The sequence below is a fragment of the Symphalangus syndactylus genome, chromosome 15 (assembly GCF_028878055.3).
Source record: "Symphalangus syndactylus isolate Jambi chromosome 15, NHGRI_mSymSyn1-v2.1_pri, whole genome shotgun sequence".
NCBI classification, from domain to species: Eukaryota; Metazoa; Chordata; class Mammalia; order Primates; family Hylobatidae; genus Symphalangus; species Symphalangus syndactylus.
In genome coordinates, this window is record NC_072437.2 from 103,954,394 (window position 1) to 103,980,696 (window position 26,303).

Below are 26,303 nucleotides of genomic sequence, written 5' to 3' on the forward strand. Positions count from 1 at the left end.
AGCTAAATGGTGCTAAACCGGTTACTCAAAGAGGTGGAGAAGTGTAGAGAACCACTGCTTTCCTTTAGCTCAGAGTCTCCTTTGGGGTGGGGGGAGAAGTCTGGCGCCACAAAAGGAATTAGGCTCTGGTTTGAACAGAGACCTGAAGGCTATTAAGTTTATTTTAAGAATGTGTTGCCGTAGATCTAATAAATTTATTCGTAGCTTCAGGCAGTGCATGCATGAAATCTTGCTGCACCAGGTGTTTTGTTTTGTATTTTTTCTCTTCCCCAGAGGGAGAAGAGGGTGTGGATCTTCTTGACAAGCTTAACTCTTGGTAAAGCAGTTATTTTTTCTATAACAGTATAGTATTTAAATTTTTTTTAACGTCTATATAAGTGAAAAATAATTTAAAAAATTATATCTGGGCTGCTTTAAAGAAAATAAAGTCCTCTCAAATTATATATACACATATAATTTTATTTAATTTTAAACACATTTTAAAATAATCTAATGCTTAAGAACAGTATTTGAGATTACAGCCTGTTAAATGGAAAGACCAGTAAACCAGGAGTGAAATCCCTGGGAATGTAAAATGCTTTGTAATCTTATTTACATCCCAACCTTTCTGAATCTAGGTAAAATGGAGCATTGAGAAAAGATGGAATCCAGCATTCATTCTGCTCTAAAATGCTTGGCATCCGTTTGTATTATTCACCCACATAATCATTTCTTGAGTTAGTTTTGTTCTTATTTAGAATACAGTGTTATACTTGCATTTTCAGGAAAAATAATTCTCAGCCACTCACATCACAGTGTTAAAATGACAAAATTAGCTTGTAATTTAGACTCCAAATGATAATCCAATAACCTGAATGTTGTAAATGAGAGTTCATCTTGCAATTATGTATTTGCTTTGTCCTTTGTCCTCGGTAGATGTACACCTGAATTCCTTATCCTAGGCATGCATACCAGCAGTACAGACATTCATTCCACTAAGTGTAAGCTTCTAATTAAGAAAGTACAGTGTTACCCAATTAAATCAGGTTTGATGAAGGAAATATGCTTAAACTCTAGGTGAGAGGATGTAAACTCATGTTTCTTCCTTCCTTGTCCCCAATTTTTGTTGTAGGGGATGAAAATTAACACATTCTTTTTATTTTATTTTATTTTAATTTAATTTTATTTTATTTTATTTTTGAATGGAGCTGGGGGAGGGGGCTGTGCTTAGAGAAATGCAGAGGATCCCTGCAGGCTCAGGCTTGCAGATTCCCATTCCAACCTGGCTGTGGCCTGATGATGCACATTATTCAGCCTGGAAGGAGGATTTTCCTTCTAGCTTCCCTGGATTTTGGCTTTGGCTCCAAATTAACTCCTCAAACCAGAGGGTCTTAAATCCTAGCTTGCGCTAATTTTTTATAAATCCATCTCAAATATTTATTAACCGGCTTTCATACCCTTTGCTTTGTCACATAATACTTATCATTTGAGGGCCTCACTATTCACTAGAATGAGAGCTGATAGTAGAGGGAAACTCACTCAGATGACAGTTTTGCTTCTTTCCAGTAGCACTAATTTATAAATTAAGTTAAGCAAATTAGAATTAAGCTAGAATAGCCTGCACATAGGATATTCACCTAAACAACATCAAATGAAGACTCAGAGGAAGTATAGGAATAATATTAGCAGGCTGCACTTGAATGCTACATCTACCACATACTATACCCCTTGGAATGTAAAGTGGGTAGTTTAATCTGACACTGATTTACCTCATGCACATAATGTGGAAGTACCTAAATTGCAGGGTTGCTGTGAGATGCATTGAGATAATGTGCATATTATCAAAATCACCCTGACCATGGCCCTCAATCTGTCCAGCTCTCCTCTGCAGGCATTTTCGGAGTCCCCAAGGCTGAGCTGAATTCAGCCAGTTTGTACCTGCACTTGAGTTCCAGTTGTTTTTTTTTTTTTTTTTTTGAGACGGAGTCTCGCTCTGTCACCCAGGCTGGAGTGCAGTGGCGCGATCTCGGCTCACTGCAAGCTCCGCCTCCCGGGTTCACGCCATTCTCCTGCCTCAGCCTCTCCGAGTAGCTGGGACTACAGGCACCCGCCACCACGCCCGGCTAATTTTTTTGTATTTTTAGTAGAGACGGGGTTTCACCGTGGTCTCGATCTCTTGACCTCGTGATCCGCCCGCCTCGGCCTCCCAAAGTGCTGGGATTACAAGCGTGAGCCACCGCGCCCGGCCGAGTTCCAGTTGTTTTTGATGAGTGTTATGGTTTCTCTTTTTTGTGTTTTGATTGTCCGATGCTTATATTATGCCAGTTCTGATTGGTCAAAGCCCATGACACTGGTTGGTCAAGATTATTATTATTATTATATTATTTGAGATGGAGTCTCACTCTGTCACCCAGGCTAGAGTGCAGTGGTACGATCTCAGCTCACTGCAACCTCCGCCTCCCGGGTTCAAGCAATTCTCCTGCCTCAGCCTCCTGAGTAGCTGGGATTACAGGCACGCACCATCACACCCAGCTAATTTTTGTATTTTTAGTAGAGACAGGGTTTCACCATGTTGGTCAGTCTGGTCTTGAACTCCTGACCCTGTGATCCGCCCACTTCGGCCTCCCAAAGTGCTGGGATTACAGGCATGAGCCACTGTGCCCAGCCAGTCAAGATTATTTTTAATATCACTTCTGCCTCAAGGATAGGTGTTTTCCACAGTAAGCCCAGTTGCCCAACATCTGCACAGCTCTACTGGAAATCCTATCACAGCTATGCCCAGCTCCCCCATAGGAGGAACCCTCCCTGTGGCCCCAGGAACCCCCAGGATGGGCCACATAGCTGTGTGGTGATATTTTCTGTTATTCTCTATTGAAGGAAAAGGGTATCCAAAAGTGTGCTGCTTGGACCCTGGTGTGAAAAAGAGACTAATTAAACATCTCTTTAAATTTCCACTTTAAATACATCCAGGAGCCCGGGCAAGAATTAGAGATGAGAAAACTTACACTACACTTTGAATCCCTACACTCAGATAATTAAACTTTTGTATAGAGTCCATTATTTTGCCTGACATGCATTTTCATTACCACCAGTTCTCTCTCCACAGGCTCCTTTATAGCCCAAGAAAATCAGCTTCCATGAGGTCTGTCACTCCAGTTTCCCACCTAAGCATAGGAAGACAGGAACCCCAGGTGTGGGCTGTTGCTTAAACTGAGATCCTAAAATGAATTATCCTAAAATTCTCTAGTAGGATTAGGAGTGATTCTTCATCAGAATTCATTCCATGCATATCCCTCTCCTATAGGCTAACAACAATCCTACAAATTTTCTTTGTATATGCTCAAATTAGCAGGTAGCCATGCGGGAGCCAGTACACCCTTCACCCCCAAGCCACAGCTGTGTCTACATCCTAGTATTGTCGTGGCCAGGGACAGATGGCTGGAGGGAGGCCAGAGCTGCCCATCTGAGAATGCAGTGAGGGTTCCTTGCAATTCACACTCCTGAGCATATGCCAGAAAAGGGATTGATTAAAGCAAGACAAAATGTGTGTGGGGTAAACATTTTTCTGCTTCTGTGCTCCATTATTTTTGTGTCCCCAAAGAATAACCTATTGTGACTTTTACTGAGTAAATACAGTTGATTTTAATTATTCAGCGCAGTTAAATTTCTGTAAAATCACAGCGAATATTGAATTAGCAAATACTGAAGCATTGCTCCTAGGGGAAATACAGGGTTAAGTTTCTATTGGCCTCTGGTCACATTTCATCAACCAATCAGTTATAACCTTGTTTTATGTGTGTTTCTGTTTAAAGGCACCTTATTAACTATATGTTGCTGATTCATTAACACGGCACACTCACAGCCTGAACAAAACTTATCTAGCACACAAATTTTCTTTTCAAGTCCTATCACAGCCTTCTTGTTCTTAGGAACACCAGACAGTGCTTTAGCACTATGGTTGGGGGCCTTTTTTTTTTTTTTTTGAGACGGAGTGTCACTCTGTCGCCCAGGATGGAGTGCAGTGGCGCGATCTTGGGTCACTGCAACCTCTGCCTCCTGGGGTCAAGCGATTCTTATGTCTCAGTCTCCCAAGTAGCTGGGACTACAGGCATGTGCCACCATGCCCGGCTAATTTGTGTGTGTGTGTGTGTGTGTGTGTGTGTGTGTGTGTGTATTTTTAGTAGAGACAGGGTTTCCCCATGTTGGCCACGCTGGTCTCAAACTCCTGACCTCAGGTGATCTGCCCGCCTCAGCCTCCCAAAGTGCTGGGATTACCGACGTGAACCACCGTGCCTGGCCGATTGGGGACCATTTTTAAAAATAGCAAAATCACCAATAAAAAGCACAAAAATAGGGAAAATGTGGCACTAAAAAAAAACTGTGAATAGGATACTTCTTTACAGCATGACAGCTGAAACAAGAAAGCACAGAGTGTCAGATGATGAGAATTTCTTGATGCCCCTCTGCACATGTCTGAGAATGATTACAAAAGTACCACGTGTATTAATTTGGGGGCTAACATAAATTTTCATGAGTAGAGCAGTTTGTAAATATGGAATCCAGGAATAATGAGAATCAACCATATATTAGTCTTTTGCCTAGTAGATGAATAGGAATTTCAGTCTTTGGAAACTTGTGTACAAATACCTATTACATACCCACATTGTATACCTGGGATGGGTATATATGTAACCATATCATGTCCTCAGGGAACAAAATTACACATAGTAATGTGGACTGCGATACTCTTGGCTTGTAAGGTGAACATGGATATATTTGTCAGCATCCATCTCCACCTCCATGTAATCTGGCCATTGCTTATCTGAATATTGAGTAGAGTATGAAATAATCCACACTTGATCTCAATTCAGTGTAGTTTGTGTGACAATTACTAAGATATCGTAGCTCCATTTTTTCTTTTGTGCTTGTATATGGCTATCCTAAGAATGGCCCAAACGATCACTACAAGCTGCGTGTGTCCAGCGGAAACCCACTTGTGTCATGGTGCTGTGCCTGTTTCCCTCTACCTCCTGGGTCTTTGTCATGCCACTCCTCTTTTTTTTTTGAGATGGTGTCTCACTCTGTTGCCCAGTCTGGAGTGCAGTGGCATGATCTTGGCTCACTGCAACCTCCACCTCCCAGGTTCAAGCAATTCTCCTGTCTCAGCCTCCTGAGTAGCGGGATTACACCTGCTACCAAGCCCAGCTAACTTTTGTATTTTTAGTAGAGACGGGATTTCACCATGCTTTTCAGGCTCTCAAACTCCCAACCTCAGGTGATCTGCCTTTCTAGGCCTCCCAAAGTGCTGGGATTACGGGCATAAGCCACCACACCTGGCTCCATTCCTCTTTCTCTACATTTCTCTACCAAGTCTCCGTATTTGTTTGTGCTGCCTCATTTTCGGAATGTGTTAGGCAATGGAAATGGTGAGAAGGGAGTGTTCAGAAGGAAGGGAGAAAATGATATAACAATTATCATAAGCAGCAATTCTTGAATACCTTACTATTGGACTAATCATTATTGAAATTATCAAGTAGTCTAAAGCTTGTCATCCCTCAGTGCCTGAGTCACCTCTGGATGATCCAGGGTGGGCTGCAGATGTATTTTGACCTTGCCTTCTTTGCCTCTAATATCCAGTCTCTTAAATAGGAAGAGAAGGAAATAAATATCTAGTAAATGCCCTGAGTGCCTACTACATTGAATTCTTTGAAGTTCCTTTTTTTTTTTTTTTTTTTTTTTTTTTACCGGATTTCTTATCTCTCGTCTTATACCTAATCTTCCAGGAACGCCTTCCCCTCCATCTTTCTAAATGTCTAAATACCACCCTGTACTTAAGCCCCCATTTAAACACTATCTCTTCCATGAATTTGTCTTTGATCCCCTCAGGCTACAGTAATCCCTCACTCTTGTGAACTCCCACAGCTCATTATCAGTGCCTCTCACAGCATTTGCCAGGCTCTAGTTTGTGCACATTATCTAAGTGCCTGTGCCATCTCCCGCAGTTGAATGCCAGCCCCTGGGGGCAGGGTAAGAGCCAAGTCGGCTTCAGCTCTGCACCAGGTGGTTTTCAGCAAAGAGTGAAGTCAGTCTGACTTTAGGGGCCAGAGGACAGGATTCCACAAGCTCAAGGAGACTCTCCTGTGGAAGATTCTGAGGCAAAGCAAAGTTCAAGAGAAGATAATCCTATCACAGAAATGGCATTGGAATGAATCCCTTATTTTAACTTTAATTTTAGATCTTCACCGTAATCACTAGCATTGACTCAGATGGTAGCTGCGTGGTTGCTAGTCACTGTCTTGCTAAGAGAACAAGCCTTCTTAAAAATCTGCATAAAAATCAAATTATCTGCCCAGTGCAGTGTCTTACACCTATAGTCCCAACTACTCAGGGGCCTGAGGTGGGAGGATCACTTGAGCCCAGGAGTTTGAGACTGCAGAGAGCTGTGATAGCATCACTGCCCTCCAGCCTGGTCAGCAGAGTGACACCATGTCTCTAAAACAATAATGAAAATCAAATGATCTCATTTCCCCAATAAGGTAGGTAATAGTATTATTATCCGAATCTTTTCTCATATAAATATCTATATCTATTGCTGATTTAAAGGACTACATCCAGCTTTTAAAAATTTCTGTATAGTTGATTTTCAGTTCAGCTTTGAAGCTGAACTTTATTCTGGGCAAATGATATTTTACCAAGCTAGAAATTACCAACAATATTTTCTATTTGTAACTATTCTCCAAGAAGAAATTTGTTGTCAAAGCTGAATGGACATGTCCCCTTTATCAAATACAAGTCAAAATTGTGGCACTAGTTTCATATTATTGAAGATTAAATGCTTTGTCTTTAGAGAGATCGGGCAGTCCTGAACTTTTAGGGAGGGCTAATTGGAGTTTGGTATTCTTTGTTATTCTAAAAAAAAAAAAAAAAAAAAAAAAAACTACTGAGTTTGAATTGAAGAAAACGAAGAAGTCTAAAGACCAGCTGGATAAGTTCAAAAGAGGTCTTTTCATCAAAACCTTAATGGCTTTGGTGTCAGGATTTGAAGACAGAGCATTTGGGAGTGTGGTTATCAGCTGTCAGGCACCTGTTGTGTGGATTTATGACGTGAGTCATGGACTTTAATTTTTTTCCAATGAGGTGCTGAGACTAGCTCCTCGTGCACCATAGATGACAGAATCTATTTTAGAAAGGCAACAAATTTTGTTTAAGTAAAAATTTGTCAGTTTTTAACATTATTTAACTTCATCTATAATTTCACATTCAATTAGCTTTTGTTAAAGTGTCAATGTTTATTATTTCCATTAATTGAGGTTTTAGAGGAGTTTACATGATAGATAACAAATTAGTAAATAAGATATCTTTCTATTCTTTCAATAAAATACAGAGTTCAGTTATACAAGGTCACAGTTTTAGTAAAGGGAGCTACAATAAGTTACAGCTTGGTTCCTCAAATCTCTATATCACTCTTGCATAAGAAGTGAGTACCTAAGATTTTACAAATTCTGAAACCAAATGTGATTCACATGTATAAGGTTCAGAAGAGTTAGGTAGTATTTAATTCCATTCAGATTTAAGCTTTATAGACTGCATATTTTCTAGTTAAATATGTGTTTCATTTATATTCTCCAGTTTAAAATCTCAGTTTTAGTGGGAATTCTAAATTTTCTATAATAGTTACTTTGGGCCATCTTCCTGTCTTACAAAGCAAAGCTTCTTTATATTTTTTCTGAATTTTGTTTTGAAATAAAATCTCATGGTGGTGGTTGTACATATGAAATACTAGCAAACTGTTCAGCTATGCGTCATTCAAAACCTCTGATTAACCAGTAACCTGGCAACTTCGTCCTTCCAGAACATAGGCACAAACCTGAAAATAATTTTTACAGATATGTAAGTAGAGATGAAATTAGGTATCTCTAAAACCATCCACAAAGGGAAAGGAAGGGTTAAGTAGCCCTTTAGTCATCAATAATCCCTGGGAGTGTCATTTAGAGAAACACAAATTCCAATAATTCGCATTTATGTATCACTTAAAATCTTTCAAGAAGTATGCAAACGTTTTAGAAAGAGTGTCATTAAACCAATTACTGTTTTTTAATCAGAAGATTCAGTAATGAAAGAGATATGTTACGTTTACATAGAAAATTTATATTGCTCAATAAATGAAGGACCACTGAACTTTCAGCCAAGACATTAGAGTTTCTAATTGATGCAATAGGCGTTTTTCTAACAATAAGTTAAATGAGCTCCCTGACCTCCTGGATCATGTGTTGCAGTGGGAGAACACAGAAAATGACAAAAAAAATAGTAAATATATATAGGATATAAGATTTTGGAAAGTACTGTAGAGAAAAACTAATCAGAATGAAGTGGTAGAGAGTGCTGGAGTTTGCATTGGGCTTGCTGTTTTATAAAAACTGAAGAGAGAAGCCCTCAGTGACTCAATATTCTTAAAATGTGCCATATTTAGAAGAGAATGATATTTTCTGGAATATCTCAGGAAAGGGTTAGAATCAAATCTTTAAATTATTAGCCAAGAATTGTTAAAATTTAGAGGAATAGGGATTCCCAGGAAGAGTAGGAAAACTAAGGATGTCCTGGGCAGAAGATATAGCACATACGAAACAGGCACTTTTGTTCAGAAAAGAGTGAGAGGTTGGATGTGAGAGGATGCATAGTTCTCTTTAAGGGGAATTGATAGGATGTGAAGCCATAGGTGTTAGAATGGACAAGAAAAGGCTTGGTAGAGCATGACAAGAAGTTTGGAATGAAACCTAGGCTTACTGGGACCACAGTTTAAAGTGGATAGGAGTGTGGCATAAAGGTGTTTTCATCTGATAATTTGTTTTGAAATCAGAGCTGTTTTATGTACTAATTTAATCAATTGCATGTCATTCTATCTTTTCTATTACTTTCTAGATGATGTTCCAGTTAATGGAATATAAACACAATAATTTTTAAAATATTTTTAAAAACAATGAGAACTAATATTGGCAATAATGAAAGAATGGATACTCTCAATTATTTATGTAAATTAGTGCAATTTAGTACAATTAGTAAATTAATACAATAAAATATGAGAGGATACCCACTAAAGTGTACAACTATACAGAGTAATCAATAAGAGAACAGCTGCAGAATCACAAACAGATGAGAGGGCTGGAGCAGCTGCAGCTGCTTCACACAGGAGGGGGATAGAGCAGCAATAAGGAGTGGAAAGGAAGAATAGGGGTCCTCATTTTAGGCAAGAGGACAAGGGCGATGGAAAGAGTGAGGTCAACCCAGGAGCTACAAGGATCTTGGCTTGACCTCCAAATGGGCAGATTAGAGTGCAAGGGGAACAATCAGGGTAGGTCAGGATGAACCTTGAAATCTGCAAAGAAAAGTCCACTTGATATGGGCGAAAGCTGTAGGCAAGAGGGGCAAAGGAGAAAGGAGCGCAGGTGGGTGTAAGGCAGACGAATAGTAGTCCAGCAGTGGGCATGCAGGGTGGGCTTGGGCATGCGTGGCGTGGCAGGACAGAGTGAGCTTGCATTTGTTGAATGATACTATTGGCCTCAGAGCACTGTGTGTGTGTGGGTTATCTGAGTCGATCTTCGAAGAAATCACAGGTGCTAATTAGCATCACCCTCACCTGACTCTCCAGAAAAGGAAACAGAGATCCAGAGAAGTAACTAGGTCAGAGTCAGACAGCAGCTAGAAGTGATGTGGGTGGGGCCTTGGACTCCAGTTCTGAGGAGCCTCCTAGCCCATGGCCTCACCTCTCCAGAACAGCACTCAGGTCGCGGCAGACATTGGGCATAGTAAGTTCCATCAGGGCAAAATGTGGAATGCGTTTCCTTGTTAAACTGACAAACTGACACAAAATTCCTGCTCTCCAATCTCTTTTTTTTTGAGACAGAGTTTCGCTCTTGTTGCCCAGGCTGGAGTGCAATGGTGAGATCTTGGCTCACCACAACCTCCGCTTCCCGGGTACAAGCGATTCTCCTGCCTCAGCCTCCCGAGTACCTGGGATTACAGGCATGCGCCACCATGCCTGGCTAGTTTTGCATTTTTAGTAGAGACAGGGTTTCTCCATGTTGGTTAGGCTGGTCTCGAACTCCCCACCTCAGGTGATCCACCCACCTCAGCCTCCCAAAGTGTTGGGACTACAGGCGTGAGCCACCACACCTGGCCCCAATCTATTTATATTTTATAGTTGATAAATTAGCTAAAAATAGGATAGTCCATAATCCCATCATTTAAAACACCAAGCAGCTTCTGCTGTATCATGCCTCATTTTACGAAGCTACGTTCACAGCATCAGTACCATTTGTTGTTGTGTTTTTAAGTGTTTTCGGTGTTCCAACAACAATTTCATATTTATTGTTTAGGAGTTGAATAGCATTTTATCGATTTGATATACTATAAGATAGTTTTTAAGGTTTGGGGTTATTATAGAAAATCTTGCAATGAATAGTTCCTTACAAAAATATTTCTGCTTCTCTTAAAGCAAAAATCCCACAGAAGGACCTACAAGATTGAATGATATAACCATCTTTTTGCCCCTTGCACACATTGGCACATAGCTGTCCAAAAGGCTTGTGCTAATTTGAAAGTCAAACAACAGTAAACAAGAAAACAATTTCCCTACATAATCTCAGTTGTACGAGGTATTCTCTTTAATCTTTAGTACGTGTTGATAGCTCAAAGTTGCTGCAGTTTTTATTTTTTAAAAGTTCAAGCAAAGATGGATGTATTTTCATGTCTTCGCTCACTCAACGTTTTCCCTTGTGTAGATTTTTTTTTGTCGTCTATTAAAGTTTTGAGATTTTCCTCTTTCATTTCTTTTTCTATGTGAACTGCAAAGAGAAGAAACTAGAATGAAAATTGTGCCTCTAGCTGTGTTTGTTACTTGGGCTTTTTTTTTTTTTTTTTCACAGCCTCTTTCAGAAAGACTTAAAAGGTATTACTGATGCCTTTGTTTGTAAACCTCACCTTACTCTGAAATAATTGGTGTAGATCAAAAGAAGCAGAGGGATGCGTGCAGAGTGATCAGCTGATAACCATTTTTCCTTTCATTTACCCAACATAGTCACTTTGACATTAGAGAGATCACACGCAAGGTTTATTTTCTCCTGATAGGCAGCCCGCTCCATTTTGGTGGGAAGATGGGAGGGGAAAACCTTATCTTCAGAGTGGAATGGCAATCAATGAAAAGAACTGTCTGTTTGCTCTAAGGAATGGAGTGGAATATAGTGGAGAACGGAGGCGGAGAAGGGATATTTGTTTTTCCTTAAGTGGTTATAATTAAAACCTTCCACCCAATTGCTCTGTGAACCAGAAAAAGGTATTTGTGAAGTTGTGTGTGTTGTGTTTTTAGAACATCACAAAGGAGCCTTGCAGCCCTCTGATTAGAAAACTTGCTCTCCAGCGGCACCTTGTGGGAAACGAGTTATCCTGCAAGTTGGATATTTAGTTTTAGGATTAAACTAAGTAGCCTCTGGTTGTTGTACACTTCCTACCCATTACCTACTTCCCCCCCTAAAACAGCAAGGAATTTGTGAAGAATTATGTCAGCGATTGAATTTACGTGTAACAGTCCCTAGACTGTAAGCTGTATCTCCATGTACATATTCCTGAGTTGTGTATCAAACTAAGTAGCTGTATTGATTGTTAATGTTGCTTCATTAAAGTAATCTGTGGAATTTTTAAGATCACTCATTCAAGAAAGCACTAATTTATGACTTTACATTTTTATTTTCAAGGTGGAAACAAGTTAACAAGCCAGAATTTTCGTCTGAATTGGGCATGGATCTCCTTTGAAAAGGAGTACTACCTGATCAATGAGGACTCCAAATTTCTAGATGTTGTTCTTAAACGTAGAGGTTACTTGGGAGAAACTTCTTTTATAAGTAAGTTTAGTTTTTTATTTCTGTCTCAAAATTTTATTTTTCTAGCAAAGGTTTATAATTCTACAGTGATTAAAGTGTCAGTTTAGTTCACTTAGAGCTTAAAGTTAAAATTTAAAAGTTCTCTAACTGCTAAAGAAACAAGCAACAGGTTTGTGTCAAGGTACTTATCTCTTCAAGCCTTCTGTGTGCATATGATCTTTTTCTGGTATAAAAATTGGCAGGAACACTAATAAGTTATGAAATAAAAATAAATGTCACTAGATCTTAGAATGAGCTTAGGCAAATCTGTAATTTACCCATAAGATAAAAGTTTTCTGAAACATGAGTATCGTGACCTTTCTTTGTAACCAACAGTAAATTGTTAAATACTAATGATTTTCTTCTGCTTTACTTCATTTAAATAAAACTGAGAATCAAAAGCAAACCAATGAAACCTTTTTTCAACTCCAAGTTCATATTTGTTTTGTTTTGTTTTGTTTTGTTTTGTTTTGTTTTTTTGAGATGGAGTCTTGCTCTGTCACCCAGGCTGGAGTGCAGTGCCACGATCTCAGCTCACTGCAAGCTCCGCTTCCCGGGTTCACGCCATTCTCCTGCCTCAGCCTCCCAAGTAGCTGGGACTACAGGCGCCCGCCACCACGCCTGGCTAATTTTTTGTATTTTTAGTAGAGACGGGGTTTCACTGTGTTAGCCAGGATGGTCTCGATCTCCTGACCTCGTGATCCACCCGCCTTGGCCTCCCAAAGTGCTGGGATTACAGGCATGAGCCACTGTGCCCAGCCTCAAGTTCATATTTGATTTTCATAGAAGCATAAAATAAAGTTGGCAGTATATTGGTACTTTTAAGCAGCAATATGGTTGGCACAAAATATTTAATGTGTTGATAAAAATGGCAGCACCTGAAGCAGTTATATTGTTTTTGGTACCGTATATTTTATAGACATCTAGACCAATGGAATTTGCATGGGATAAAAAGAGATTTCATTGAGTGAGATTATCAACTAAGGTAGGAATCTAGGAAAATGTTGGCAAAGTAAAAAGTTAGTAAACCTATGCTTGTCTCCAAATGATTATTTTGAAATTTTACCGGGTCCATGAACTTCAAGATCTTTAAACAGTAGACCTCTGTGCACAGAAATACACACCCCTGCCACCCCCAACATCCCTCCCCCACACCCACACACCCCGCTGTACTTTTGCTGCAGCCCAAACCCCACCACTCTTTCTGATTTCCCTTGACATGTTTTGATTCTGAATATTAATTACCCCTTACTTTAAAAATTCTTTTTTTCCTTTTAACTTTAGAAGACCGGGTTTTCACAAGACACTCCCTGTCTTTGAGGTTGCTCTGGCTACAGCGGGGCTGGTCTCTCTGCGGCCTCACCCCCAGTCTCTGCTTCCATCTTCATTTTGCATGAGCCTCCACCTGGCTGTGCTTCTCACACTTTGTATTTAGCCTAGGATATTCTGAGTGTTCTCACTGCGCTCTCTTTTAGGGACATATTTTCTGTGCGCCCGTGCACATCCTGTCTTATCGTCAGGCAGCAATTGGTCTTAACTCTGCTTTGTACTTCAACATATAGCAAATAAGTCATAGGGAAAATGATAACTAAAAAACAGAGCACCTTACTAATTATTAAGAACAGGTTTATCTATTTTTGACCTGAGTTCCCACTCCCGGTGAGTTTATTTAATTTTTCACTCACAGCAGGCCCCTGGATAGCATTGGGAAAGTTAACAGTAGAAAAATATTTTTAAATTGTTGTTTTGCATTTTTTTTCTCCACTGCCTCTTTTTTCTTATGCTGGATGCTAAAATGTCAAACAAGAGCTCTTTCCGTTGTTATTTTTTTCAATGCACTATTATTTTCTACGAATGTGGGGATAACAGCAGTTGTACAAAGGCTCATAGGCTTTACTTGGTTCACTTCACGTGGTTACTTAGTAACCTGGGGTGATAGAAAGTCATTGAAGATGGTAACGGAATTCATGCTAGGACTTGGAATGGAAATCAGATTAAAATGAAGGGTAGCCTCATACAAGTTCTACAATGAATACGTTGTTTATAACTGTTCCCATACAACCTCAGCTTTTATTTATGGACTTTCAGATTGAGATAGATTGCATTATAGCAAAAGACGGAGTATCACTTGAGTACAGCTAAGAAATCATGAATTACATGAAATTTGTAGATGTATATTCTCAAAGATTATTATTCATTTTATAACCACTAAAACCACTAATAAACTAAATATGTATTTATATTCCACATCAGTATTTGTATTTCAAAGCTCTTATTGCTACCAGTTATTGAATATTTATTAAAGGCAAGGTACTTCATACGTACATTAAGCATTTTATCTATCTCTTTTACACCTTACATCAACCCTTTATTCCCTGGCTCAACAAACATTTTACTGAGTACCCATTATATACCAGGGGCTGTGTTAGGTAGTGAACTATGAAGAAACAATGATAGCTAATGTTTATTGAGTTATTTGCTGGGCCTACTTCCCAATACCCTACCTAGATCAACTCCATGAGAAGAGTACCATGAGGTGAGGAAATAGGCTGTGATATGTCCAAAGTTAGCCAGCTAGTAAGGGGCAGAGTTGAGACTGGGCAAAAGGCCCATGCTCTTAATCACTGCACCATAGTACTTCATAAATCCTCCACTGAGATAAGTTAATAACTTGCCTACAATCCCACAACTGTTATATGGCCGGGATGGGATATAAAATCTCTTCTCTCCTTCCACAAGCACCCTGTTTAACCACTTTGTTATTTTTCTATGCCAGAGGAAAAGATCCAATTGCAGTTTCATTTAATAACAAAAGTAAAAAATTATAGGTGTTTTTAGCAGCAACAATTGGGATATGGTATTGCAACTCATTTAATATCAGATGGCTTGACTATCATGTAGGAAGGAAGACTAGTTGGAACTAGCAGACATTCATGGTATCATACTTACTCAATTTTTGTTTTTAACTCCCTTTTGAAACTCCAAAAAAACACAAATAATGCATTGCTGATGAAAGAAAACAAGACAGAAAAGTGGGCAGTAGCTATCAGAGGCAGACTAACAGATTTTTGCTGGTCATGCCACTGGGGATAGATGGGTCAGTGAGCAGCATGTGTTCTGGAACCTCAGAGAGAATGATTCCTTTCATCAGCATCTTGGCAGTGAATTGTAGTGGATCCAAGAGGTGTTGACAACCAACTCTGTGCGCACAAGGAACCAGAGAGCTATCAGGAAGTCTACAGCATTCAACAAGATATGCAGCCCTGCAATTCCTGGTTCTGTGCCCTTTTTTTCTCTTGCCATTAAATGAATCATGTTTTACCTGCTATTGTAAAAGAAAAATATGATGCAATATTTATGTCAGTTATTGTTCTGAGATCTGTAAGACAGAAATATTTTTAATGAAATCTTTGTTTTCATCTTCATTTTAAGATTAAAATAACAGTCATTGATATATTCCTATATATAAATACATATTCAAATGACTCTTATATAAGCACTGTGAAGGCAAGAGTTTTTGTCTATTTTTTTCTCTGATACAGCCCCAGCACATAGACTAGGGCCTGGCATGGAATAAGTACTCAATGAATATTTGTGATTGAATTGGATCTTATTTAGTTCAGTTTCATTTCTAGTTTGAAAAACAAAAGGAATTGTTCAAAAATATAATTTTTAACTAAATGCAAAATCTTCCAAATAACTTATTTTCAAGATTTAAAAAATCTAAGTCACAAGACTTCATTTTTCCCTCTTTTATTTATTTATTTATTTATTTATGTATTTGTGTATTTTTAATTTTTGAGGCAGAGTCTCACTCACCCAGGCTGGAGCACAGTGGCATAATCACAACTCACTACGGTCTTGTCCTCCTAGGGCTCAGGTGATCCTCCCACCTCAGCCTCCCCAGTAGCAAGGACTACAGGCATGTGCCACCACACCCAGCTAATTTTTGTCTTTTTTGTAGGGATGGGGTTTCACCATGTTTCCCAGGATGGTCTGGAACTCCTGGGCTCAAGTGATCCACTCACCTTGCCCTTCCAAATTGCTGGAATGATAAGCCTGAGCCACCATGCCCAGCCTTATTTTTCCCTCTTTTACATCTGTCTGTCTTACTCACTTCTCTGAAAATGCCTAAGTTTAGAGAAATATATTTGAAAATTATTCTATTAACTTGACTCATTAAGAGGTTCTGGTTCTGTATTTAAGGATATAGAAGTCCAAGTACCATTGCCATTTTATAATTTTTCTATGACATTGAATGTTTTCACTGCTTTTGGATAATGTACCCTATGGTTTGAGTACCTGGCATGGTAATAATGGAGATCATCTTGTGATATAGTTAGAGACCCAGAGATCCTTCAGCCTTCCCAGCTAACTGAAATTGACCTTGAATGAACTACCAGAGTAAGCCAAGCATACTGCTCATAATAACCATATGTATTTAGCTCTCCAATTCTGTTTATTTAATTTCATGGAATTCTGGGGTGTTCCAGAAAGAAAAATTTTGCAGTGACCATGTTGAAAAACACTGAATTACATTTTTTTAAAGGATCTTAGTTCCATTAAGTGCTTAGAGAATACTATCACTTTTTATTATTCCACTTGGCCATTTATGACTTTGATTATGAGTCAGAGAATTATTTCATGGAGGAGTTTCTTACTGGCTTATATTTTATAGTTAGAGAATGTTTCTTATTTTTTTATAATATCCAGCAACACATGCAAAAGTAAATGTGAAGAGTTTTAAGACTGTATAAACTTGTAGGAGTAAGGATATTGAACAATGTGAATATACATTTACTTGGTCTTGTTTGACAAGAAGTTCTAATCCAAATGTGTAGCTCAAAGCATATATAGCAAAACCATAATTGAGGCAAAAGCAGAACAGAACCACAAACTACCCAACACCTACAGTGAAACACTTTCATCATCTGCCCCATTCCCAATTTTCCATTTCATGAGGTCAAAGCAGGATCAACTTTGCTTTGCAGGATAAAATGACATGCAAAAAGTTAACAAGGAAAATCTTAATAATCCAAGCAAAAATGAAACTAAGAAAATGATATTATGTTTTTGTGAAGGTATTGGCACAAGAGATGGAACTGCAGAAAAAGACAAAGACTTCAAGGGCAAAGCACAGAAACAAGTGCAGTTCAACCCAGGCCAGACCAGGGCCACATGGCGAGTGCGGATCCTGAGTGATGGGGAGCATGAGCAGTCTGAAACCTTTCAAGTGGTCCTCTCAGAGCCCGTGCTGGCTGCCCTGGAATTCCCCACTGTCGCCACTGTTGAGATCATTGATCCAGGAGATGGTAAGAGCCATCGTCAACTGGTTTATGCTGTTGCTGTTGGGCTGCTACGACAAAATACCTTGTCGGGGTATAGCTTATAGTTTTAAATTCAGTGTTTGAAATTTCCATAGAGAGAACCTTCTAGATTAATGATTCATTATTCTCAGATATGCTGACAGGAAAAGGGAAACTAAAAAGTAATGAAAGAATGCTATATATATAATATGTATAATATATAAATATTTATATATTATATATAAATTGTATTAATAGATTTTATGTATATATATAATTATATTTTCCAGCTAGTACAATTTTCATATTACCAGAAAATCTTTTATTTTATATACATAAATTATTTGCATATTTTATATAATTTTATATATAAATTATTTACATATTTATATATAATTTTATATATATACACATATATAAAAAATAGTTTGTAAAGACAGGGTCTTGTTATGTTGTCCAGGCTGGTCTCAAACTTCTGGCCTCAAGCTATCTTCCCAACTCAGCCTCCCAAAGCACTGGGATTACAGGTATGAGACACTGTGCCCAGCCAGGGATGCTATATTTTTCCAAGTAAATGAACTACCCATAGAATTACCAACATGTTCTTTCTGTTATTATAATTCTATCATTTAATATAGCTCATGTAATTTTTCTTGAATTAATTCATCACTTTCTGGAGTCCTTTAAATGTCTTAACATATCTTTGAAACAAACGGTTTGAGAATGAGATCATTCTTGAATTAATGTGTTCCCCATATTACTTTTAATTGTTCAAGATTTCTTTATATATTTACCAGCCAAAAATTTTTATTTGGCCATATGTTTCCACATTTGTTGCATAATACCCACCCCACTCACCCCCATTTTGTAGTGAACAGAGTGTTTTGAATCATTGCTGTTAATTTCTATCAGATTACACTTTCTTGTCAACGCACACCTTCGCTGATGCTGGTAAAAGTGCACCTTAATGCTTTTGTGTGTAATTTGACCTTTTTCTTCCCCCTGTCATACTTCTACAGTCCTGGCTTGTCTTGATCTAGTCAGAAAATTTTAAAAAGAAAAAAAAGAAAAAGAAGAAAGATTGAATAGCTTTTTGAAGGCTGGCATTTATACAAACCCTATAGAAACATCTAAAACTAAGATCCTGTCAGGAGCCAGACATGACTTTCTTTTAAACTTCCAGCCTACTTTATTTTGTCAATCAGAAAACTCTTAAATGGTTTGCAAAGATACAATCTACAGAGTACATGAAATGCAGACCTGTGTGGAAATCCCTGTGTTAAAAGACTAAGCATAATTAAAGAAATTGAGTAAGAAAACTGGAGCTCTGACATCATTTGTTTAACTAACAACTCTGCCCTTAGTTAAATATGAAGTTCAATTATGTTTGTAATTTTCATTAAAGAACAGTTAGCATTTACTTACATTTAATTTTATCTGCATTATCCAGAGATAAGTAATTAAACTTTCTTTTGGTCCTGAACTTTGCACATATGCTTGAAAAATAAAGCTTTTCTCTTTTAAACAAGCCCAGGACAACTTTAATACATATAAATTGATTTATTAGTTAAAACTGGAAGCCATTTTTTGATATTTTATTTCCCAACTAGTACAATTGTCATATTACCTGAAGAAATAAGACACTTGAATTCATTTCTGCCTTCCTATTTATAAGCTCAGAGTGACACTCTGCACCCATGATATATCTAAGCAGTAGGATATTAAAAACAAAACAAAACACATACACACACCCCATATACACAGCCCCCCACTTATATAATCGTTTCTTAGTGTAGGCTATACCAAATGAAACCTTGCCATAATTTCATTTCATGTATTGATCATCTAAGTTGTTTCAGAATTTTATAGATAAAATTCAGCCGTGTTTATTTCAAGTCATGAAAATCCTTGGATAACTGATAAGTCTTCCATAATGCTTGGTATGCTCCATGCCTTGTTGAAGACCACTGGTCTTGAAACTGTAAGACCTGAAATTGATTCCCAACTCTATTTCTAGTTGTATGACCTAAAATAAGATAGATTTTAATAAGATTTAGTTTCCTAATGCATAAGATAAGAAAAAGTAATAATTATCATGTTACAGCCTTCCCATGAAAGAGTTCTATAAAACATAAAGCAGAATGCAAATATTTTCATTTCCAATATCATAAATCTAATGTTAGATTTCATTTTAAGAAATTGAGTTTTTTTTTTCCTTACAAAGGATCACTTTCCCCACAATTTAAAAACTTTGTTTCCTATTGTACTCTCTCTCCAGCTCTTTGCATATAAATTCACCTGCCCTAGGAGCCATTATGCCTACAAGCTCTCCCTCTGCATATTCATTCTAGGACATGTTATGATGTTTTGTTTTCAAAATTAAAACAAATTTAAAAATTAAAATTTTACATTAAAAATTTATCCAGCTCATATTTGTGCTGAGTACAGCACTATAAATTGGAAATGCAAAGATAATAGCATAGAATCTCTGCTGTCAAAGACCACAGGGGATGGGAAAGAGAGCCCTTTAACTTATCACAGCAGAATGTGATGTGATAAAACAAGGTATGAACAGTATTGTGAAATTTAGAAGAGGGAATAACCAACTGTGCTTTATTTTAAGCTGGGAACTGGTTTTACTTATTAGCAAGTTTATGTAAACACATGTAAGTCTATGCTTTTCTCAATACTTTATAATGATAATGACTGAAATTCATTGAGCAGTTACTATGCAACGGAGAGTGTGTTTAGCACATTATATACGTTCTCTCATTCAGTCCCTTGTAGACATAGGAACCATTTTAGGCATTTTACTTGATGTTTACAGGAGGCTTTCAATTGTATATTTGGCAAGTTTTAGAACATTAGTTCCAAAATTATATGACAAAAAGAACTTTCTTTTTTTTAGACGGAGTTTCACTCTCGCTGCCCAGGCTGGAGTGCAATGGCACAATCTTGGCTCACTGCAACCTCTGCCTCCCAGGTTCAAGCGATTCTCCTGTCTCATCCTCCCGAGTAGCCTGGATTACAGGCACTTGCCACCACGCCCGGCTAATTTTTGTATTTTTAGTAGAGACGGGGTTTCACCACGTTGGCCAGGCTGGTCTGGAACTCCTGACCTCAGGTGATCCTCCCACCTCATCCTGCCAAAGTGCTGGGATTACAGGCATAAGCCACCGCACCCAGCCCAGAACTTTTTAACACACACACAAACACATATACTTGTATTGGCTTCTCACATTTTATAATTATGATCTTACAATGCCGTCTATCCATATATTTTTAAAATTATATAGTTGTTATATAGGTGAAGATTTTAAATGACTATGTATTTTATTTCATATGTCAGCATCTACATCACTGAAAAAGTGTCACATACAGTTATATGCTTGCTTATTTCTTTAACCTGGTCTGAGACTCAGTACCCTCATGGATGTGCTGTAATACCTCACCCCCTGCCCCCATGCCTCCAAGTATCTGTGGCTCTCTGGTTCAATAGAGCTGACCCTCATGTAAAGAGTGAGTTCAGTCACTCATTGAGATTGATTCTACAGTCTTCCCCACACCCCCGTTTTTTTTTGTTTTTTTTTTTTTTGAGACAGTATCTCACTCTGTTGCCCAGGCTTGAGCACAGTGGAGCTATTATAGCTCCCTGCATCCCCAAACTCCCGGGCTCAAGCAGTGCTCCCACCTCAGCCTTCCAAGCACCTAGTATTAGAGGTACACACCACCATGCCCAGATAAGTGTTTCTTTGTTTTGTTTTTATTTGTTTTTTTTGGTTGGTTGTTTTTTTTTTTGTAGAGACAAGAGTCTCACTATGTTGCCCAGGCTGGTCTTGAACTCCTGGCTTCAAGTGGTCCTCCTTGGCCTCCCAAAATGTTGAGATTACAGGCATCAGCCACCACATACAGCCTCTTCTTTCTTTTAATATGTGCACAGAAAGTTCCAACTGGGAAGCATTTAAAGTTCATGAAACACTTAACTCATTTTCTGGGTGAGGAATCTGAGAAATAGAGCTTTGAAAACTTATCTCATTTAAACCTTATGTTTATAACTCTGTGATTTATATATCAATTTACAAAGATCTCTGAGGGTCAAGGAATTTACTTTCCCCAAGTCACCCAGCTAATAAGTACCAGAGGCAGTATTTAAAAAAATATAGATATATAAAAAATATATAATAAAACTAAACTATATATTCAAATATATATATTGTTTCTCCCTCTAGAGCTCTTCTTTCCTCTGAGTTATGGTCTTCTATCGTTTTACATGGTTAGAAAAGAAGTAATTTCCCAAATCATAATTAATCCGTGAACTTATCACTGTGACATTGTGTTACTTATCTTGTATATGAAAACAACAAAGTAATTTCTTCCCTTCTTATGCTCTTCTCTTTTCTCTTTCTATTATATATTAAGCCTCAAATTTGTTATATAGGTGAATAAAACTAAGCATTCTAAGAAAATAATCAAGACCAATTCAGCTCCTGCATAATGTATCTGTATATTCAACAAATGCTTATTAAACATCTACTCTATGCCAGGAATGCTGCTAGGATCTAGGTAGTAGAGAAGATGGCATACTAACCCTTGAAGTTAATCATATAATTAGGTGATTGCATTCCCCTAGATTGTTACAATTAACAGTATAGAATGCTGTGTGCTCTGATAAAAGAGCAACTAGAGCCCATAGAAGGAGTATCTATGGAGTATCCAGTCTTGAGAGAGAAGGAAAGGCTTCTAATCATCTTAAGGCAAAGACTCTTAACCTCCGTGTATTAAATTACTAAGCTGTCAGAAATTACACTATCTTACCTTGCTCTTTAAAGCATATAGATATTAGTTAATGTTAAACATTTCCATTTTTGTTAAGGGAAAATATACAAGAGCTAAAATGTCTTATTTTATATAAAGATCCCATTCTTTTTTGACTTTGTAATTTCTAGCCAGAGTAAATGGAGTTTTATGTACATTTATTGGGAGAAAACAACCTCAAATATAGAGGTACTTGAATACAGATACTTAGCACAGGTATCTAAAGCCTATAATCGTTTATGTAATTATTTAGTTTGTACACTTGAAATGTCTGCCAACTTCTGATAGAAACTGAGTCATTCTGATATTTCCATGATACCAAAATATGGCCAGGAACTAATAGATTAAATATTTGATCTCTGTAATCATTTCTGGTGGGCCCAAGGCAGGTTAATGCTATATAATATTTAATAGAGAATAAACACATTATTTTGAAGGAATGTAGAACTTAATATTAAAGGTTAAAAACCTAATATTAATGGGTACAAAGAAAAGACAAAAATGTGTGTTCTGAATGAGCCAAACCCATTTCATATGATAGCATTCAGATGACATAGGCTGACTACAATATGAAACTCAAACATTCATTCTTATTTTTGAAATTCTACACATTGTCAATGTTGACATAAGGAGGTCACTGGCTAGCTGATATTTTGAGGTGAATGTGCCAAAATTCAAGGTGCAGAATTAATGAAATGATAGTACACTGCAGATGATGACAGAGAAATGATAATGCAGGCATGAGAGAGCTTCAACTTTAGTGAGAGTCAAACCATTTTTTAAAAAGAAACTATCAGTGTGAAGCATGGGTTGTCATCTTATGGCAAACAAAAAATTTCAAACACTTGATAAAAGTATAGCACATAGTTTCTGACACTAAGTAGTGGGTAAGAAAAAAAAGGTGCAAAATAAAACTTGAGTCATGGAAAACTTTCTGAAAGTTTCTCCATTTACAAAATAAAAACATGTAATAATTCAAACAAAGATTACCAAAAGATTCACCTTATTTACTTATTTTTTGAAAGACAGAGTCTCACTCTGTCACCCAGGCTGGAGTGCAGTGGCACAATCTTGGCTCACTGCAGCCTCCGCCTCCCCAGTTCGAGTGATTCTCCTGCCTCAGCCTCCCAAATAGCTGAGATTACAGGTGTGCACCACCATACTCAGCTAATTTTTGTATTTTTAGTAGAAACGGGGTTTCACCATGTTGGCGAGGCTGGTTTTGAACTCCTGACCTCAAGTAATCCACCTGCCTCAACCTCCCAAAGTGCTGGGAATATATGTGTGAGCCACCACACCTGGCCCCAAAGATTCACTTTAACCAACACATTTGTATAGTACCAAAGGATAATTTTTGGACCTCATGATATCTTGATGTGAACTCGTAGCACTTATTATCATGTGGTTTGGGTATGTTTACATTACTTTTATTTCTTTTTCAAGCCCTTGTAAAAATTGGTCTATATTACTATGTCTGTTTTAGAGTAAAACAAACCAACCACAGAAATGTAAGAAAGCTGTCCAAGTTCAAGTAGATCAATGGCAGACTCTGCTGTATTCAGTGCCACTTGTTGGCCAGTCTGAGGGCACCATAGTGGCCTGAAAATGCACTGGAATCTGGAATGTCTTCTGAGTTGTTTTTGAATGTGCCACATTTCTTTCTTTCTTTCTTTCTTTTTTTTTGAGACGGAGTCTCGCTCTGTCGCCCAGGTTGGAGTGCAGTGGCGCGATCTCGGCTCACTGCAAGCTCTGCCTCCTGGGTTCACGCCATTCTCCTGCCTCAGCCTCCCAAATAGCTGGGACTACAGGTGCCCGCCACCACGCCCAGCCAATTTTTTGTATTTTTAGTAGAGACGAGGTTTCACTGTGTTAGCCAGGATGGTCTCGATCTCCTGACCTCGTGATCCGCCCGCCTCGGCCTCCCAAAGTGCTGGGATTACAGGCGTGAGCCACCATGCCCGGCCGCTGAATTTGCCAAATTTCTTAAAGGCAAGGAGCAATAAGTGCCTTCATCCATGTACTCTATTTCCTTTTCCTTTCTTATTCTATTATAGCAGATTTTTAGAAGATATTTCGTTCTATCATTATTTAGCAGAGTCTGTTTATTTTTTATCCTCTGTAGAATATAATTGAGAGAAGGGACAAAATGTACATTCTCTTTCAAATGAAGCTACAACTACTTTATGTCTGAGAATAGAGAAATCAATTTTGCCTATGTTGTGGCACAGTCAAAACCCAAAAATAAAAACTGCAGTTACAAATTGCGGTACTCATTACAATACAGTCACATGGACTAATAAAGAATGCATTCACTTTACTCTTTCTTTCAAAATAAAGGGTAATTAAATCAATCTGGAAGTATAAAAGTAACACATGTTCATTGTCAAAAACAAATACAAGATGTTAATAATGGTGGAAAATGAGAGGGAGTGAAGGGATATATGGGAACCATATGCACTTTCCATTCATTTGTCTCTAAATCTAAAACTGCTAAAAAGAAAAAAAAAAACAAAAACCCAGAGGTCTATTCACTTAATTTCAAAAAGTCATCTGCAACCTTACCACTTGGGAGTGACCGTTGTTAACATTTGAGAGTGTGACCCTGCAGTCATTTTTTTTTCTATGAGAGTTGACTATTCTATAAAGTAGCCCTTACTTTATCTCTCAGTGAACACCTTCACAAAGACAGCTGCAGTTCCAATCCAGTGTGTTAATGGGATTTGACATGTGTACTTTTATATTATGATATACATATGTTATATTCCATATACATACTAATATACTGTATACATTATATACTTTTTCATACTTGTGAAGATTTATTAATATGCATATCGTATATATATTATAAAATTATACATACTTTTATAATTATGTATACAATCATATATAATTTCTATGAAAATACTGGATTTTAAAAAGAATTCTCAAAATATTTGTTTCTAACTTCATTTTTTCTGATTCTACTGCAATGGCCATCTCTCTGCCTTAGCAGTACTTCGTATTGCTCTTTTATCATCTCAATTTAGCCTTTTGTTTTTCTCTGGTGTAAGTGATGCTCCCACTCCGAGCTACCCTGAGCAGTTTTCTCTTGGGCAGTGATGTGTAGTGGTTACAAGCGTGGGCGGGCTCTGACACGGAGTTTCTGGGTTGAAATCCCAGCATCACCACCTACCAACCTAACTTTCAGCTGCCCACTTAACATATGTGTGCCTCAGAGGTGAAGTGAGTCATAATAATTCTTACCTCAGAGGTGAAGTGAGTCATAATAATTCTTACCTCAGAGGTTGTTGCAAGGATAAAACTAGCCAATCATGTGAAGTGTTTAGAATAGAGCTTATCAAATAATAAGAACTCGATGCCTACTAGCTAATAATTTTTAAGGGTAGTCTACAAATGCCACTTTTAGGAACTTTGCACTTAAAACTCTATGCTTACTTGAAGCAGTCTGCATAGACACTTCCATTGTATTTATAACGTGAAGTTGAAAAGGAATGTCAACAGCAAAGTCTATCAGGGAATCCTTTCTTTGTCTCTGTGATACCCTTTTCCAGTTTTTCCCACAGCCTACATATTTCTGTTAGAAGTTAGGTCAACAGAAGACCTAAACTTGATACTGGGCCTATTTACTCTCTGTCAGATTGACTGTAGGAGTGAATTCCAGAGCCAAGGGCACAGCCCAGACACTCGGTTTTCTTTTTTATTCCTAATTCAAACTTACTGGCACTGGCAAGAAGTCCTGGCTTGTTTAATCAAACCTGCATGGGTCATAAGGCCTAGGAAGAATCAAAACTCAGGTGCTTGAGCTTTAAATCTTTAACAAGATTATTAAATTAAAATCCCATACTTGGACCACTTCTGAATAACTTATTTGAAAAGAAAACCCTGGCCAGTATAGATTAGAAGTATAATGAATATTATGAACAATCAACCCTGTCTTAGTCAGCTGAGGCTGCTATAACAAAATGCCACAGACTGGGGTGGCTTAAACAACAGACATTTCTTTCTCGCAGTTCTGGAGGCTGGAGAATCCAAGACCGAGGTGCCAGTAGATTTGGTTCCTGGTGAGGGGCCTCTTTCTGGCTGGGAAATGGCTACCTTCTCTCTCTGAGTCTTCAAAAGACGTTTCCTTGGTGCATGCTCATGGAGAGAAAAATACCTCTGTCTTCTTCTTCTTATAAGGACACTAATCCCATCCTGAGGGCCCCACACTCATGACCTCACCAAAGTACCTCCCAAAGGCTGCATCTCCTAATAACACTGCCTTGGGGATTAGGGCTTCAACATATAA

At 38.0% G+C, this 26,303-nt stretch overlaps 1 protein-coding gene across 1 annotated transcript in view; it reads left to right on the forward strand.

Moving 5' to 3' along the window:
* The window catches only part of FREM2 (FRAS1 related extracellular matrix 2), a 187,999-nt gene that overhangs the window by 64,727 nt on the left and 96,969 nt on the right, over window positions 1-26,303 (forward strand). The window contains exons 3-4 of the mRNA XM_055244106.2: window positions 11,727-11,873; window positions 16,973-17,203. Coding sequence (XP_055100081.2) covers window positions 11,727-11,873; window positions 16,973-17,203 — 378 coding nt within the window. The remainder of the gene's footprint in view (window positions 1-11,726; window positions 11,874-16,972; window positions 17,204-26,303) is intronic.